Source organism: Dendrobates tinctorius, unplaced genomic scaffold (assembly GCF_039654945.1).
Source record: "Dendrobates tinctorius isolate UK_male_01 unplaced genomic scaffold, ASM3965494v1 ptg000013l, whole genome shotgun sequence".
Lineage (NCBI taxonomy): Eukaryota > Metazoa > Chordata > Amphibia > Anura > Dendrobatidae > Dendrobates > Dendrobates tinctorius.
In genome coordinates this window covers 11,190,120-11,207,676 of record NW_027361681.1, presented here as the reverse complement: position 1 = coordinate 11,207,676, position 17,557 = coordinate 11,190,120, and the positions used below count along the sequence as shown (strand labels likewise).

Below are 17,557 nucleotides of genomic sequence, written 5' to 3'. Positions count from 1 at the left end.
CCTCTGGACCGCGGGTTCGGTGCATCAACTCTTGGCTCTCGGTGTTTTCCTGAATGGTTCACCAGTCGCCCACCTAGCAAATATATCTCACTTATCCCACATCGGGGTCTATCTAACGTATTTTCCTTCGTTGACATATAGTATTTGCTTCGTTCAGTACGTATTCTCTCTACTGTATATACACCGTGGTTTCACAAGTTTAGGATTTTAATGGAGGAAAAAACTAAATAATAAAAATAAAGAAAAACCTAAAGGACCGACACAGAAAGAGACGCTCTCGCTGTTTCTGCAACGTCTGATCCGTCCAAATCTAAGATTAATGACGTCGATTGGTGAAAACCATAAAAAAAAAGTGAACATGGCAGAATTGTGATTTATCAGTTGTTGTAAATCCTCAAATGGACGATTAGGCTGTGTGCACACGCTGCGGATTCTGCTGCTGTTCTGGCAGTTTTTGCTGCGGTGTACAGTACCATTCTTCCCTACGGGAATAAAAAACCGCAGTGCAGACGGTGCGGATTTTTCTACGGTTTTGAAACCGCAGAAAGAATTGACATGTCAATTCTTTCTGCGGATTCTGCTGCGGTTTGCCATCTGTTCCATTGAGATGAAAAACCGCAGGGCAAAACCGCAGCGCAATCCGCAGGTAAAACCGCAGATCTTTTGACCTGCAGATTTACCTGCGGATTTTACAAAATCTGCGCAGCCAAATCTGCACTACAATCCGCAGAGTGTGCACATACCCTTAAATTTGCGATTTACCGGGAGAGTAATCAGTGGCAGCGGTCATCTGACGCGCAGAGATCGGACCGCTGTGCTCCTGACCACGTCACCAGCCCACGATCACCGAACAATAATAGAGGACGAGCCTTTATTTCTCTGCACAAGTTTCCCTGGTTTTTGTACGTTGTATCTATGATACAAGGAATGAGGTTACTGAAAACCACAACTCGTCCTGGCAGTGGCTGAAGGGGAGTACGCAGTAAAAAGGGACGAGCTGCTGAGGTAAAGTGAAAGCAGAGCTCGGATTGGGCGCAAACAGACAGCAACGCTTGTCCGTTGCTATGGGAGACACTCCACCTGATGTAATGGTACAGAACAGCCAACCAGCGCCCAGCTCTCACAGATCCGCGTACGACTGAAATGAAAACGAAGTTGTGCTTGGCTGCGCTGTGTGAGAACTATAGAACGCGCTGCTCCACTTAGGACCGGCATGCAGTGCACACGATGAGCAACCCCCCTTCCCCCTTTCAGGCGGACCCTCCCCGGATCAGGCGCGGCTTTAGCTGCCCCTGTCACTGACGCCTCAGGTAAGATGGCGCCGCACAGCTGCAGGTGATTGCCGGTTTTCTCCTAGATGACTGCACGTCACGACTCATCTCCGCCTCCATCTCCAGGGGCCGCAGGTCCTACTGCAGCGCGGAGGATCACGGGAGGATCAGCCTGCAGCGGGAAAAGACGAAGAAGCCGCAGTGTTACCGTGGCAACAGCGACCCCGACAACAACAACAGCAGCAGCCGCAGCCGCCAGAAGGTGAGGAGGCTAAGAAACAGAAGGCATCTGAGGAGACTCCAAGGAGAGGAGGCTAAGAAGCAGAAGGCATCTCAGGAAAGTAGTGGGGTGAGGGGACTCCAAGGAGAGGAGGCTAAGACTCAGAAGGTGTCTGAGGAGAGGAGGTGGGGAGTCTGAGAAAAAGAAAGCGTCTGAGGAGAAGAGTGGGGTAAGGAGACTCCAAGGAGAGGAGGCTAAGACTCAGAAGGTGTCTGAGGAGAGGAGGTGGGGAGTCTGAGAAAAAGAAAGCGTCTGAGGAGAAGAGTGGGGTAAGGAGACTCCAAGGAGAGGAGGCTAAGAAGCAGAAGGTGTCTGAGGAGAGGAGGGGGGTGAGGAGACTCCAAGGAGAGGAGGCTAAGAAGCAGAAGGTGTCTGAGGAGAGGAGGGGGGTGAGGAGACTCCAAGGAGAGGAGGCTAAGAAGCAGAAGGTGTCTGAGGAGAGGAGGGGGGGAGTCTGAGAAAAAGAAAGCGTCTGAGGAGAAGAGTGGGGTAAGGAGACTCCAAGGAGAGGAGGCTAAGAAGCAGAAGGTGTCTGAGGAGAGGAGGGGGGTGAGGAGACTCCAAGGAGAGGAGGCTAAGAAGCAGAAGGTGTCTGAGGAGAGGAGGGGGGGAGTCTGAGAAAAAGAAAGCGTCTGAGGAGAAGAGTGGGGTAAGGAGACTCCAAGGAGAGGAGGCTAAGAAGCAGAAGGTGTCTGAAGAGAGGAGGGGGGTGAGGAGACTCCAAGGAGAGGAGGCTAAGAAGCAGAAGGTGTCTGAGGAGAGGAGGGGGGTGAGGAGACTCCAAGGAGAGGAGGCTAAGAAGCAGAAGGTGTCTGAGGAGAGGAGGGGGGTGAGGAGACTCCAAGGAGAGGAGGCTAAGAAGCAGAAGGTGTCTGAGGAGAGGAGGGGGGTGAGGAGACTCCAAGGAGAGGAGGCTAAGAAGCAGAAGGTGTCTGAGGAGAGGAGGCGGGTGAGGAGACTCCAAGGAGAGGAGGCTAAGAAGCAGAAGGTGTCTGAGGAGATGAGCGGGTGAGTTGACTCCAAGAACAGGAGGCTAAGAAGCAGAAGGTGTCTGAGGAGAGGAGCAGGTGAGGACACTCCGAGAAGAGGAGGTGAGGAGGCTAAGAAATGGAAAGCATCTGAGGAGAGGAGCGGGGAGAGGAGGCTAAGAAGCAGATGGTGTCTGAGGAGAGGAGCTGGTGTGGAGACTCCGAGAAGAGTAGGTGAGGAGGCTAAGAAATAGAAAGATGTCGGAAGAAGAGGGAAGAAAGCACAGATGGGTGAGGAGGCTCCTGAGCGCAGGAGAGGAAACGGTAGAGGAGAAAGTAAAGGGAGCGGGGTAAAGAGATTTCTAGTGCAGGAGAGGAGCAGAATAGAGGAGATGAGGGGACATACCACCCTCACATTGAACATATTGGATTAATTATAACTGGGAAGTGACTGAGAGAAAGCTGACACTTCAACTTCCATCAAGGTAGGGACCACCTGCCATGACCAGGCAATTCCAGCAGCTATCTGCTGTGAAAATCAACTACCAAGACTAGGATTCGTTAGCACAGAGAAGTACACTTCTGAGGGAAGAAGTTCCTCTGTTCAAAGGGCTTGTCTGAGCCAGTAGTCCGTTGTGAATATTGTAGTTTGCATCAATCCGATATTTATGGGGGATATACTTTCGGTGTTGTAGGGAAGGGATGAACATAATGTGTTCACTCACATCACCGCAAGGGCGATTGAACACCTCCAACTTAATATCAACTCATGGATGATGCTATCCATGCCATGTTTCATCGCTATAGAAATGGGAAACATGATGACAATATCTACGGCCTGGGACCTCCAGGAGCGAAGATATCCTGAAAGTTGGGGATCTCATAACCTGTTCAAAGACCTAGCATATCCCACAACAAGCCAGCATATGAGATGACCAAGGGGAGATATGTGGGTGTAACATTGATCTAATAAAAAGCAGAATTTGGGTCTTTATTTTGTCAGTCCTAGAAGGTACAGCTTGCTGTGGGTTCTATTCGTTTATCCAAGGGGGTTCCTCCCTCCGTTAAGCTCTGAGCTGTTTCTGTGACATCAGGCTTCGTCGTTTTCTTTTATTATGTGGTGTCTCCTCTCCTTCTCTTCTGAGTGTTTGTAAAAGGATAATAGAGGATGAAGTTAAGGATCACAGTGAGGAGCAATTTTGTTGGTGACTTCAAAGTGTTACTGACAAAGTAGACTGTCACCGAGGACAGCCGGCAGCACCGATTCTGTTAGGTTTGGTCCTGCTCAATGAATCATAAGCTGGGTGGGGATAGATATGTGAAGTGTGTCATGTGCTGTGATTAGATACGTTTAGCGTAACATGCTGGGATTAGATACTGGGCTCAATATGTAATGTGTGACCTTGCTTCGTCCACTTGTATGGGAGCAGTGGTGCAATGTGTTATCCTGCTTGTCTTCTCTATTACTACTCCCATAGAAGTAGACTGGGCAGGGTCACACATTTCTAAGGGAGCAGTAGTGTAATGCATGACCCCGCTCTGTCCACTTGTATGGGAGCAGTGGTGTAATGTTTGACCCCTCCGTCCACTACATTACTTCTCCCATAGAAGTGGACATAGCAGGGTCAGATATTACACTACTACTCCCTTAGAAATGTGTGACCCTGCTTTTTCCACTGCTATGGGAGCAGTGGTGTATTGTAATGGGTAATACCATGATGGGCATTAGATACAGCTCTGGGGTGGTATCACCTGAGATGTACATAGACACCATGTGGCCCCATAGCAGTTCTAAGTTCTAATTGTGCACCCCCCCTCCCAAAAAAAAAAGTCGGGGTCACGGAAGAGCAGCTCTCATAACTTTGCAGCCCTCACAAAGTAATTTTTGGCCCATTGACCCCCCCCCCCTTAGATTCCCCATATAGTACAATGGCAGTGTGTTCAAAAACATGGGTTAATCACAAAATATCTATACTACTTTTTATTTCCAGCATTGGGAACATTGCACACTGTTTTTTTAATTCAAACCATGAAGAGAAATGTATGTAATTTGTGACTACTTTATGGAATATAGCAAAAAATTAACATTGTTCTGCTCTAAAAATAGCAGTGTCTGCTTTACAAACTCACAATATGTACTTTTTTTGTGGATTTAGCATTCCTGTAAATCGTTAACCTAATATTTAGTTGTTACCCACAGTTTTTTAGAACTGCTTTACATCTTTGTTGTATAGATTCAACCAACTCCTGGTACCTGTCATCTGTTATTCCCAGCCCAGGATGCTGGGACCACATACCACCATTTTTAGGCATTTGTTGGCTTTGCCTCTGTCACAATCCAACCTGGTACCACCAATATATCGCGGACCGGGGATGTGACCTTTGGCCGCAGATGGCTATCACAGGCACAGGGGGGCTTATCTTAGTTATCCCACCTCTGGCACCATGTGATAAAAGCAGCAAGTTAGTCTTGCCCTAGCAATTTACCGCAAGGGGGGTTTATTTTAGTTATCCCACCACTGCCACAATAGGTTACAAGCTGTCAGGATTTATGTATATCCCGCTTTCCAGTTCCACTTTGGAACTTGCAGCTCTCCGGCGCCCCCCTTACCCACAGGTCAGTCAGGGAACTACACCTGGGATAATTGGTCGCCGGACGGGCCGCTCCCTGTGGACTGGTTGTTAGGCGCGCTGCAGCGAGGAAATTATAAATGCTCTGGCCGCAGCCACATAAAAGCTTATAAAACCCCTTCCGTTGCTGCCAGCTTCACCCACCCAACCGGGACCACACTTCGCTGCCACCAGCTAACAATTCTCTTAATACTTTAATTAAGAGGATCCGTAGCAAACCTCAAATTAGTAGCGTAATTACTTCAGGCACATGTACATTCGTCACAGAGCAAGGAGGCAGAACTAATAAATTTTATAGTTTATTCCCAAAAGATGGGCAGTGTTTAGATATGATAAAAAGGCTTTACAAGATGAGACAATAATATGTACAATGCAATTAAAAATAAAAAGGGGTTTAAAAGCAGAGAGATACACTTACATATTACTTAGATCATTTCAGGCAGAACCATGCTGGGGGTGGAGCCAGACATCGTAGTTCATGGATGAGGTCTTGTGGCACAGAGCTCCCAAGCTGCAACTAACTAGGGGGGGCTCAGTTGCAGACTTATAAGTCTGGGCTTGTGACATCACCAAAGGGGCTGTCTGGTGACAGTCCTCCCCCTTTCTCAAAGTACAGATTTGGGTTGTTAGGCGTTGGATTCCTGCCCCTGCACAGGAGGAATCTCGAGCCTTGCCTTCTGCGGTCTCCCATTCAGTCCCAGCCGCAGAGGAGCCTGCTCAGCAAAGACGGCATTCCCAGAGTCTTGCTCAAGCTAGTGCTGTCAGGTTGGTTTCTGCTGCCACCTCTTGGTCAGCTTTGGCAGAGTCCTTTTTGCAGCCTTCTGAGCATGCCCTTGGGATGACCTCTCATTGGAGGTTGGGGGTAACACGCTCAGGTCCTTCTCCAGCTCGGATTGAGCCATCAGGAAGGTCCCGGAAGGACGCTGCTATAAAAGGTTCGCATGGCCGCTCGGCCATGCGCTAGTATAGTCTGTAATTTGTAGCGGTATGTGTGATGATGGATGCTTGTGAAACGCTGACTGACTCATTATGAAACCCCTTCCCTCTGTTACGTATGTTGTTAGGGTTTAGAGTTCCAGTCAGCGCCGGGTAGTGGCACTGCCTAGCGCCGTAGTGCTCGCAGCTCCCATCACATGCTAGCGCCAAGTGTGAGCCATACTACTTTAGGCACTACGGTACCGCACCTTCAGCAACAGCAGCCTGAGCGGCGCCATGCGCCACTAATGCGCTTTCCAGCCCAAAGCTTAGGCTGGTTAGTGGCGTCCGCCAGAGCTGCGCTGTACGTACCTTGTGCGGTATTGAGCTATCAGCTGTGCCCTGTGGCTGTTAACAGGGCACAGCGTTTAGTAAGGGTCTCTCCCTGGTGTCGCAGTTGCGGCGACGAACATTGGAGAGTCTAGAGGGACTCAAACTCTGTGTTCTTGGGGCAGGGTCCTGTGACCAAAACACTAGTGTTCACTCTGCGGTATCGTGGCCCTGTGAAGCAACAGGGTTCACCTCCTATTCACCGTGTGAAGTTAACCCGTGTGTGTCTGCTATACCGCCAGTTTCTTTCCGCCACTACCGAGCAGCAGTCTACCATCTCTGCACGGTGGACCCCGGGCTGCGAACGCACCGCATTGCCATCTTTTATTATTCGGTGCGTTCCGTCAGCCTTAACATGGGTTCTGAACACTTATCATATCTGGGCTTGAGAACCTAGCAGAATATCGGCAGAACCATCATTCATCTTATATTGAAATTAGCTTTGTAATGACAGTCAAACACTAGCTGTTTACTCCGCTCGGTTCAGGAGAACTCCGTTTCTCTGGTTCTGTTGATGCCAGGATTTAGCAAGAAAGAATGTAGGGAAGCCCGATTGGAGCACAACCCAATATATCAGTTTCATACTTCTGTCATGGACGGGGTCCGAGATAGGCCCCTTTCACTATCTCACACATACATATACAGTTGTGGCCAAAAGTATTGACACCCCTGCAATTTTGTCAGATAATACTCAGTTTCTTCCTGAAAATGATTGCAAACACAAATTCTTTGGTATTATTATCTTCATTTAATTTGTCTTAAATTAAAAAACACAAAAGAGAATGAAGCAAAAAGCAAAGCATTGATCATTTCACACAAAACTCCAAAAATGGGCCAGACAAAAGTATTGGCACCCTCAGCCTAATACTTGGTTGCACAACCTTTAGCCAAAATAACTGCGACCAACCGCTTCCGGTAACCATCAATGAGTTTCTTACAATGCTCTGCTGGAATTTTAGACCATTCTTCTTTGGCAAACTGCTCCAGGTCCCTGATATTAGAATGGTGCCTTCTCCAAACTGCCATTTTTAGATCTCTCCACAGGTGTTCTATGGGATTCAGGTCTGGACTCATTGCTGGCCACCTTGGAAGTCTCCAGTGCTTTCTCTCAAACCATTTTCTAGTGCTTTTTGAAGTGTGTTTTGGGTCATTGTCCTGCTGGAAGACCCATGACCTCTGAGGGAGACCCAGCTTTCTCACACTGGGCCCTACATTATGCTGCAAAATTTGTTGATAGTCTTCAGACTTCATAATGCCATGCACACGGTCAAGCCGTCCAGTGCCAGAGGCAGCAAAGCAACCCCAAAACATCAGGGAACCTCCGCCATGTTTGACTGTAGGGATCGTGTTTTTTTCTTTGAATGCCTCTTTTTTTCTCCTGTAAACTCTATGTTGATGCCTTTGCCCAAAAAGCTCTACTTTTGTCTCATCTGACCAGAGAACATTCTTCCAAAACGTTTTAGGCTTTTTCAGGTAAGCTTTGGCAAACTCCAGCCTGGCTTTTTTATGTTTCGGGGTAAGAAGTGGGGTCTTCCTGGGTCTCCTACCATACAGTCCCTTTTCATTCAGACGCCGACGGATAGCACGGGTTGACACTGTTGTACCCTCGGACTGCAGGGCAGCTTGAACTTGTTTGGATGTTAGTCGAGGTTCTTTATCCAACATCCGCACAATCTTGCGTTGAAATCTCTTGTCAATTTTTCTTTTCCGTCCACATCTAGGGAGGTTAGCCACAGTGCCATGGGCTTTAAACTTCTTGATGACACTGCGCACGGTAGACACAGGAACATTCAGGTCTTTGGAGATGGACTTGTAGCCTTGAGATTGCTCATGCTTCCTCACAATTTGGTTTCTCAAGTCCTCAGACAGTTCTTTGGTCTTCTTTCTTTTCTCCATGCTCAGTGTGGTACACACAAGGACACAAGGACAGAGGTTGAGTCAACTTTAATCCATGTCAACTGGCTGCAAGTGTGATTTAGTTATTGCCAACACCTGTTAGGTGCCACAGGTAAGTTACAGGTGCTGTTAATTACACAAATTAGAGAAGCATCACATGATTTTTCGAACAGTGCCAATACTTTTGTCCACCCTCTTTTTTTATGTTTGGTGTTGAATTATATCCAATTTGGCTTTAGGACAATTCTTTTTGTGTTTTTTCATTTAAGACAAATTAAATGAAGATAATAATACCAAAGAATTTGTGTTTGCAATCATTTTCATGAAGAAACTGAGTATTATCTGACAAAATTGCAGGGGTGTCAATACTTTTGGCTACAACTGTACCACCACATGTGCTTAAACAAAGAAAACTCTTTCTACTAGCTAATTAACATTCCTTGCAGTATGGAGGGGAGGGGGGAGACAGGAAAGAGCTGGTGTAGTATTACAGAGAGCGTGTGTGAATCTGCAGGCAGGCACAGGTCTGCAGTGTGTGACAAGGGGGGAAGAAGGGGGGTCAAGCCCCCACACTGACATAGCATAGTTCAGTGTGTATAGAAAATTCTGCAATGTGATAGTCTGGGGAATTATTCAACATTACCATTACAGCCTCAGAAATGGCATTTTTAATGTAACCTCACAAGTGTTCTATCAGATTAAGGTCCGGGGATTGGGCTGGCCACTACATAACCTCAATTTTGTTGGACTGTAACAAATATTTTGCTCGTTTACTGGTGTGCTTAGGGTCGTTGACTTGATGAAACAACCATTTTAAGGGCACATTCTCTTCTGTGTAAGCCAGGGATCCCCAACCTGTAGCTCGGGAGCCACAGGTCTGTGAAGAGCAAATCTCAAAATGGTGAATTTTGTGGGTAGCCTTGCACAGAAATGCAGATCTGGATGCAAATATACTGGTCTTAGGGGTTTAGAGAGAATTTATGTATGGTACGCTGGAGACAGGATGATACTACCTGTTGGAAGCGGTGATTGAAGCTGGATGAGACAGTTTGTTGGGAGTGCTGGATGAGAGACTGCTGAATGGGGGTATTGTGGGGATCACTGGATCTTGGTATACTGCTTCAGGGTAAATTCTGTGGAAAAGCTTTGGTTATCATTACACCCGTAATGGGGGCTCTGGTTGCCACTATTGTGAGCGGGGGGGAGCTGGATGTGGCTTCCGACCCTCTCTCAGAGCTGAATGTGGCTCTCTAGATCAGAAAGGTTGGGGAACACTGGTGTAAGGCATCATGATCTCCCAAGTCTTTTAATATATGGAAACTGGTCCATGATCCCTGGTATGGTGTAAATAGGTTCAGCACCATAGTTAGAGAAACCTGCCCATATCGTGATGCTTATGCCACCACGCTTCACTGTCTTCAGAGTGTACTGTGGCTGAATGCAGAGTTTGGGGGTCGTCTGATGAACTGTCGGCGGCCCTTGGACCCAAAAAGAACAATTTTACTTTCATCAGTCCACAAAATGTTTCTCCATAGGCCAGTTGATGTGTTCTTTGGCAGATTGTATCCGCTTCAGTACATGTCTTTTTATAACAGTAAAAACTGTTGGGAAGAAATAGCGCAATAGGGTCCTATTCGAGACTAAATAGTCAATGCAAGGTAATGGCACTCACATATAGCTTAGGACAAGCGTTGGAGAGATTCGCTGCCGCAGATCCACGAGGGATCGGCCGTTGAGAATACAATATAGGAGAACGTGGTCATATTCTGCGCTGCTGAATAACTGTAGTCCAAAGGTATTATTAAAAGTGTTCTTTATTCAATGCGTTTCAGAGTTTCAAAGAACTCCTTTATCAGGAAATAGCACATAAGGATCTTGAATGGTAGTCTTCTGTTTTCTTCCACCTCTCTCTGGTTTGGCTTTCCATTTTAAAGCACTGGAGATCATTTTAGCTGAACAGCCGATCATTGTCTGCACTTGGTTAAAAAGTTTATTGGAAAGGGGAAAAACATAATCACAGTACACTATTCTTCTGAACAATGTCTTGAACGACCCATATTTCTCCGGCTTTCAAGGAGAAATGCATGTACAACATGTCCTGTCTTCACACTTGTTTCTTCACAGAATGATTGACATAACTAATTGATCTCCACACTGCTGTTATCAACACAACCCCTTTCAATTAATTATTCTAATAAACAGACTCCAAAACCTGCAGATCATGAATGTGGAGTCTGTTGGTTTTCTTAGAATCTACTGCACCAACTGGTAAATTGTTTGACATGTGGTAGTATTATTATTATTATTATTTATATAGCACCATTGATTCCATGGTGTTGTACATGAGAAGGGGTTACATACCAATTACAGATATCACTTACAGTAAACAAACAAATTTATACCAAAAACAGTGATTAATCTGGTTAATCATATTGGACTTCTATAATCTTGAACACTACTGTAATACAATGGGCCCCACATAGTGCACCATACATTAAAGTATAATGGGGCCCCACATAGTCACCATAATTGGCATCACATACACACCTCTGTTACTTTACAGTGATAGAGCTGTGTACTTGTGTTCAGAGCGCAGTAAAGGGCCTGTCAGGCTGAGTTCACACGTGGCGTTTTTTCGCGTTTTCGTGGTGGTTTTATCCACGCGATTTTGCCGAGAAAAATAAGCATCCCATGCATTCCTATGGGATTCCGCAATGCTGTGCTAATGCTGCGGTTTTTACCACGGCGGGATCGTTTCGCGGTAAAAAACGCAGCATGCTCATTAATTTTGCGGAATTGCGGCGATCCCGCACCCATAGGAATGCATTGTTCTGCTTACTTCCCGCATGTGGCTGTGCACACCATGCGAAAAGTAAGCAGAACAATTGCGGATGGTACCCACGGTCCGGAGGAGAGGAGACTGTCCTCCGGGCTTTGGGTACCATATCCCTGTAAAAAATAGAATTTAAAATAAAAAATGGTGTTATTCTTACCTTCCGACGTCCCGCACAGCCTTCCCGCCTCTCTCCACGCTCTCGTTCCCATTAATCCTTTGCGAAAATGCCCGCGATGGCATCCGTTCTCGCGGGATCGTGAAGTCTCGCGGTCATTCGCGCTATGTCATCGCGAATGACCGCGAGACGTCGCGATCCCGCGAGAACGGACGTCATCGCGGGCATTTTCGCAAAGGATTACTGGGAACGAGAGCGTGGAGAGAGGCGGGAAGGCTGCACGGGATGCCGGAAGGTAAGAATAACACCCTTTTTTTTTTTAATTATTTTTACATTTTATCTTTTACTACTGATGCTGCATAGGCGGCCTCAGTAGTAAAAAGTTGGTCACACTTGTCAAACACTATGTTTGACGAGTGTGACCAACCTGTCAATCAGTTCTCCAAGCGATGCTACAGATCGCTTGGAAAACGCTAGCATTTTGCAAGCTAATTACGCTTGCAAAATGCTAGTTTTTCCGCGGGAAAATCGCGGGAATTTAAAATGCGATTTTCCCGGCGAATGGAATTCCGGAACTCTTGCGGTAATTTCCGCAAGAGTTCCGCTACGTGTGAACTTAGCCTCACACTAAGCGATATCGCTAGCAATATCGCTATAAGGTCACTGGTTTTCGTGACGTTATAGCGATATTGCTAGCGATATCGCTATGTGTGATACTTACCTCCGACCGCTCCCCCGCTGGTTATATCGCTGATTGCGCGAGAACGTCCTGGACTGTTTCTCGCCGTCAGCTTCCTGCTGGGGCTTCCTGCTGTGACGACGAGCGACGCGCGGGCGGGAGGACGTCAGGATCGCCTCGTCTGACAGGTAAGTAACGACCCCCTACCCCAGCGATGTCGCTGGTGAGATCTGCCTGTGTGGTAGCTCACTAGCGACCACTTAGCGATGCACCAGCGATCCTGACCGCGTCATATCGCTGGTTGGGATCGCTGGTACATCGCTAAGTGTGACAGTACCCTAATGTGAGAATTTCTCTGCTGTCCTCTCTGAACATCTGCAGCCTAAGGGTATGTGCACACGTTGCGGATTCTGCTGCGGATCCGCAGCAGATTCTCCTGCATTGTACAGTACCACTCTAGCCCATGTACAACAAAAAACGCTGTGCTGGGGAAGAATCCGCAGCAGATACGCTGCTGGTTTATTTCCGCAGCATGTCAATTCTTTGTGCGGATTCCGCAGCGTTTTACACCGGCTCCATTATTGGAATCCGCACAAAATCTGCAGGAAATCCGCAGTAAATCTGCACTAAAAAATTCTCCATTAAATGTCACCTGCTTAACCCAGCAGGAAGTACGGCAGCGTCTAAAAATCACTAGAATTGACAAATCCCCAGAATGGATGAGATACATCCCCGTGTACTGCAGTAATTAAGTACAGTCATATAGACCATTATTTTTAATCTTTAAAGATTCCATAAGGTACCACAAGACTGGCGTATGGCAAATATGGTGCCAATATTCAAAAAGGGGACAAAAACTGAACTTGGAAATTATAGGCCAGTTAGTTTAACCTCAACTGTGGGTAAAATCCTGGCGGGTTTTCTAAGAGCTACTATACTGGAGTATCTGAAGAAGAAAAACCTCATGACCCAATATCAACATGGGTTTACAAGGGACCGTTCCTGTCAGACTAATCTGACAAGCTTTTATGAAGAGGTAAGTTCCGGACTGGACCAAGGGAATGCAGTGAACGTGGTGTACATGGACTTTTCAAAAGCTTTTGATATAGTGCCACACAAAAGGTTGATACATAAAATTAGAACAATGGAGATAGGGGAAAATATGTGTAAGTGGGTTAAGAGCTGGCTCAGGGATTGGAAACAAAGGGTGGTTATTAATGGCGCACTCTCGGACTGGCGCTTCTTTTTAACATATTTATTAATGACCTTGTAGGGGGCATAGAGAATAGAATTTCAATATTTGCAGATGACACTAAACTCTGCAGGGTAATCAATACAGAGGACAATTTTATATTACAGGAGGATTTATGTAAACTAGAAGCTTGGGCTGATAAATGGCAAATGAGCTTTAATGGGGATAAGTGTAAGGTCATGCACTTGGGTAGAACGATTAAGATGTATAATTATGTGCTTAATTGTAAAACACTGGGCAAAACTGTCACTGAAAAAGATCTGGGTGTATGGGTGGACGACAAACTCAATTTAGTGCCTAGTGTCAGGCAGCTGCTGCAAAGGCAAATAAAATAATCGGATGCATTAAAAGAGGCATAGTTGCTCATGAGGAGAACATAATTTTACCTCTAAGTCACTAGTGCGACCACACTTAGAATACTGCGTACAGTTCTGGCCTCCGGTGTATAAGAAAGACCTAGCCGAACTGGAGCGGGTGCAGAGAAGAGCGACCAAGGTTATTAGGGAACTGGGGGGTCTGCAATACCAAGACAGGTATTTCACCTAGGGTTATTTAGTTTGGAAGATCGAAGGCTTAGGGGTGATCTTATTACAATATATATATATATAATCGTCTTATGGTGTCTGTCTGTAACCGAAATCCCGCTGCGCTGATTGGTCGCGGCTGCTCTGCAACAGGCGCAGCTGTTTGTAACGGTAAGCTGCGCCTGCTGCTGATTAGTCGCGGCCGCCAGGCCGTGACCAATCAGTGACAGGCGCAGCGCTCAATCGGGCACAGCGCTTAATCTGTAAAAAATAGAATTAAAATAAAAAAAAGTTATACTCGCCTTCCGACGGCGTCCGATCTCCTTTCCACGCGCTCGGCCTCGCGGTCCCAGTAATGCCTTGTGGCTTAGACCGGAGATGACGTCACTCTCGCGTGAGCGCGACGTCATCAGCGGTGTTTCGCGCAAAGCATTACTGGGACCGCGAGGCCGGGCGCGTGGAGTGGAGATCGCGGGCCGTCGGAAGGTGAGTATATAGCTATTTTTTATTTTAACAGAAACCATGCATACCAGGAAAGGGGGGTGATGGGACCATGCATACCAGGAAAACGGGGTAAGGGTGACCATGCATACCAGGAAAGGGGGGTGAGGGTGACCATGCATAACAACAAAGGGGGGTGAGGGTGACCATAAATACCAGCAAAGGGGGGGGAGGGGACCATGCATACCAGCAAAGGGGGGGAGGGGGACCATGCATACCAGGAAAGGGGGGTGAGGGTGACCATGCATACCAGGAAAGGGGGGTGAGGGTGACCATGCATACCAGGAAAGGGGGGTGAGGGTGACCATGCATACCAGGAAATGGTATTTGTATGATTGATTATAGTATTCTTGTATCCCTATATGTCTGGTTACTGTTTTCCTATACACTTCAGCCCCTCAACTCCCTGGGTGGGGGTGGGATCCGATTAAGGTTAAGTTAGAAACATAGCTAGTTATAAAACTTCAGAGTTGCCTCCATCCATCTAATCCAAGGGACAGGGATATACAAGGGTGCCAATAGTTCAAAGGATCTGATAGATGCCCATAGTCCCTTCTCACTACGTGACAGAAAATTTGAGAGCAAAAATTTGTCAGACTAAACTTGGCCTCAGCTGGACACACCGATACTGCACACACTGTACATGTGACACATCAGATGGAGGCTCCATTGGACGATCTTACTTTGACCAACCCCCAGACTGCTTCTGCTTATGCTTTGATTATATTTGGTTAACTTTTGCAAGTCTGCAATCATTCCGATATATTCTAGTGTGTTGACTTGTTTTATCCTCAGTGGTTGATATCTAACTGAAAAGATGGTAACAAATCACAAGCTTTCGAGACTACTCAGGTCTCTTTATCAGGCATAGCACAACTCTGCAGTGATGTGGAAAATTACTTCAGGAGACTGCGCCTGAGGAACTATTTCAATGATAAAGATTCAGAACCCACCCGAACCGAAGGAAGAGTGATCTTGATAACCAAGAAGAGATCAGACTAGACACTTCCACCAGGATGTAACCATCATTTGGATAAATATATACAGGGTGGGCCATGTATATGGATACACCAAAATAAAATGGGATTGGTTGGTGATATCAACTTCCTGTTTGTGGCACATTAGTATATGGGAGGGGGAAAACTTTTCAAGATGGGTGGTGACCATGGCGGCCATTCTGAAGTTGGCCATTTTGGATCCAACTTTATTTTTTCCAATGGGAAGAGGGTCATGTGACACATATTGAGAACTTCACAAGAAAAAGAATGGTGTGCTTGGTTTTAACTCCTTAAAATGTATGGACGTGCACAGTCCATCATGGCTGGGTGTAACTTCCCGCACCAGGACGGACTGTGCACGTCATCCCTTTGAACTGTCACTGCGGACAGCTGTCTATGACCCTTGCAGTCGGTCCCTGCACCCCGAGCGCTGTGATTGGTCAGTCAATCTGACTGACCAAACACAGCAGAGATCGGGCAGGAGATGCCGCCCCTGGCTGTTAACCCCCTGACTGCTGCGATCGCAGCGCTCGGGGGGGGGGGGGAGGCAGAGGGTTGGGGGCTCCCTCTGCCTCAGATCGGCATCCCCGCGATGTAATCGCGGGGCCCGATGTGTGCCATGATGACTCAGGGGTTGTCATGACAACCTATGGGTCATCCAGCTACGGAAAGCTGCTGAGACCATGCTCACAGCATGGTCTCAGCAGCTTTCAGCATAAGGAATAATACATTGCAGTGCTGGAGCTTTTATCCTAAGTCATGTAACAAGGCTCGACATTGACTTTTCCTCTCTGAAGAGACAATTTGCATAATTAGCATATTTCCCAGAGGATCATTACGGCTTTAAGTCTCCTCATCTCGACATGCTTAGCATGTCATTCTCCGCAAGGATTAATGATATTTCTTGGATATCGAACATACCTTGAACGGATATTAACTACTCACAAATGGCACCCTTACAAAATCCAGCTGCTGCAGCATATCATTGAGGATGACCCAGATCGGCACGCTGAATTTGCATATACATGGCCCTCCCTGTAGACTCCTTCAGACATTTGGTAAAATCCATCGTAGACACTAACAGAAGACAAGCATCCAACATCAGTGCCTAAGAGAGAGGCCATACAACCTTTGAAATCCAACAAAGAAATCCTCATTAAACCTGCTGACAAGGGTGGTGCAATAGTCATGTGGAACACATCAGACTACATGAAGGAAGCAAACAGACAACTGGTGGGGACACGCTATTGGTGTCTGATCGTGATATAATTCACCAGTGGCTTAAGAATAACCTCTATCCATCCAGAAACTTGCTCAGTAAGGGTGCACACATATGAAATAACTCGTCTTTCTGGATTTCCAGATTTGTGGCCTTTGGGAAGCATATAGAATTTTCTGCGGACGTCATGTTGCGTTTGCAGATCCCCTGATGTGACTAAACAGTAGAAACCCCCCCACAAGTGACCCCATTTTGGAAACTATAATCCCCAAGGAACTTATCTAGATGTGTAATGAACATTTTGAACCCCCAAGTGCTTCACAGAAGTTTATAAATGCAGAGCCATGAAAATAAAAAAAACCTTTTTTTTCCTCAAAAATGATTTTTTTAGCCCGCTATTTTTTATTTTTCCAAGGGTAACACAGTATAAATTGGACCCCAAAAGTTGTTGTCCAGTTTGTCTTGAATACGCTGGTACCCCATATGTGGGGGGAACCACTGTTTGGGCGCACAGCAGGGCTCAGAAGGGAAGGAGCATCATTTGACTTTGTGAATTAAAAATTATCTCCAATCGTTAGTGGACACCATGTCATGTTTGGAGAGCCCCTGTGTGCCTAAACTTTGGAGCTCCCCCACAAATGACCCCATTTTGGAAACTAGACCCCCCTAAGGAACTTATCTAGATGCATAGTGAGCACTTTGAACCCCCAGGTGCTTCACAGAAGTCTTTAACGAAGAGCCATAAAAATAAAAATATTTTTTTTCCTCAAAAAATGTTTTTTTAGCCCACTATTTTTTATTTTTACAATGGTAACAGGAGAAATTGGACCCCTAAAGTTGTTGTCCAGTTTGTCCTGAGTACGCTGGTACCCCATATGTGGGAGGATCCACTGTTTGTGCACACGTCGGGGCTCGGAAGGGAAGTAGTGACGTTTTGAAATGCCGACTTTGATGGAATGGTCTTCGGGCGTCATGTTACGTTAGCAGAGCCCCTGATGTGCTTAAACAGTGGAAACCCCCCACAAGTGACCCCATTTTGGAAACGACCTCCCAAGGAACTTATCTAGATGTGTGGTGAGCAC

The 17,557-nt window shown here is 46.6% G+C and overlaps 1 protein-coding gene across 4 annotated transcripts in view; it reads left to right on the top strand.

Moving 5' to 3' along the window:
- The first annotated feature begins 1,097 nt into the window (after positions 1-1,097).
- CNTRL (centriolin) overlaps positions 1,098-17,557 on the top strand; it is an 87,353-nt gene continuing 70,893 nt past the window's right edge. For 2 of the 4 annotated variants that reach the window (XM_073558855.1, XM_073558843.1), the window contains exon 1: positions 1,317-1,533. In XM_073558855.1, coding sequence (XP_073414956.1) covers positions 1,358-1,533 — 176 coding nt within the window. In that variant the 5' untranslated portion in view covers positions 1,317-1,357. The other 2 variants (XM_073558852.1, XM_073558854.1) reach the window with 2 other exon arrangements.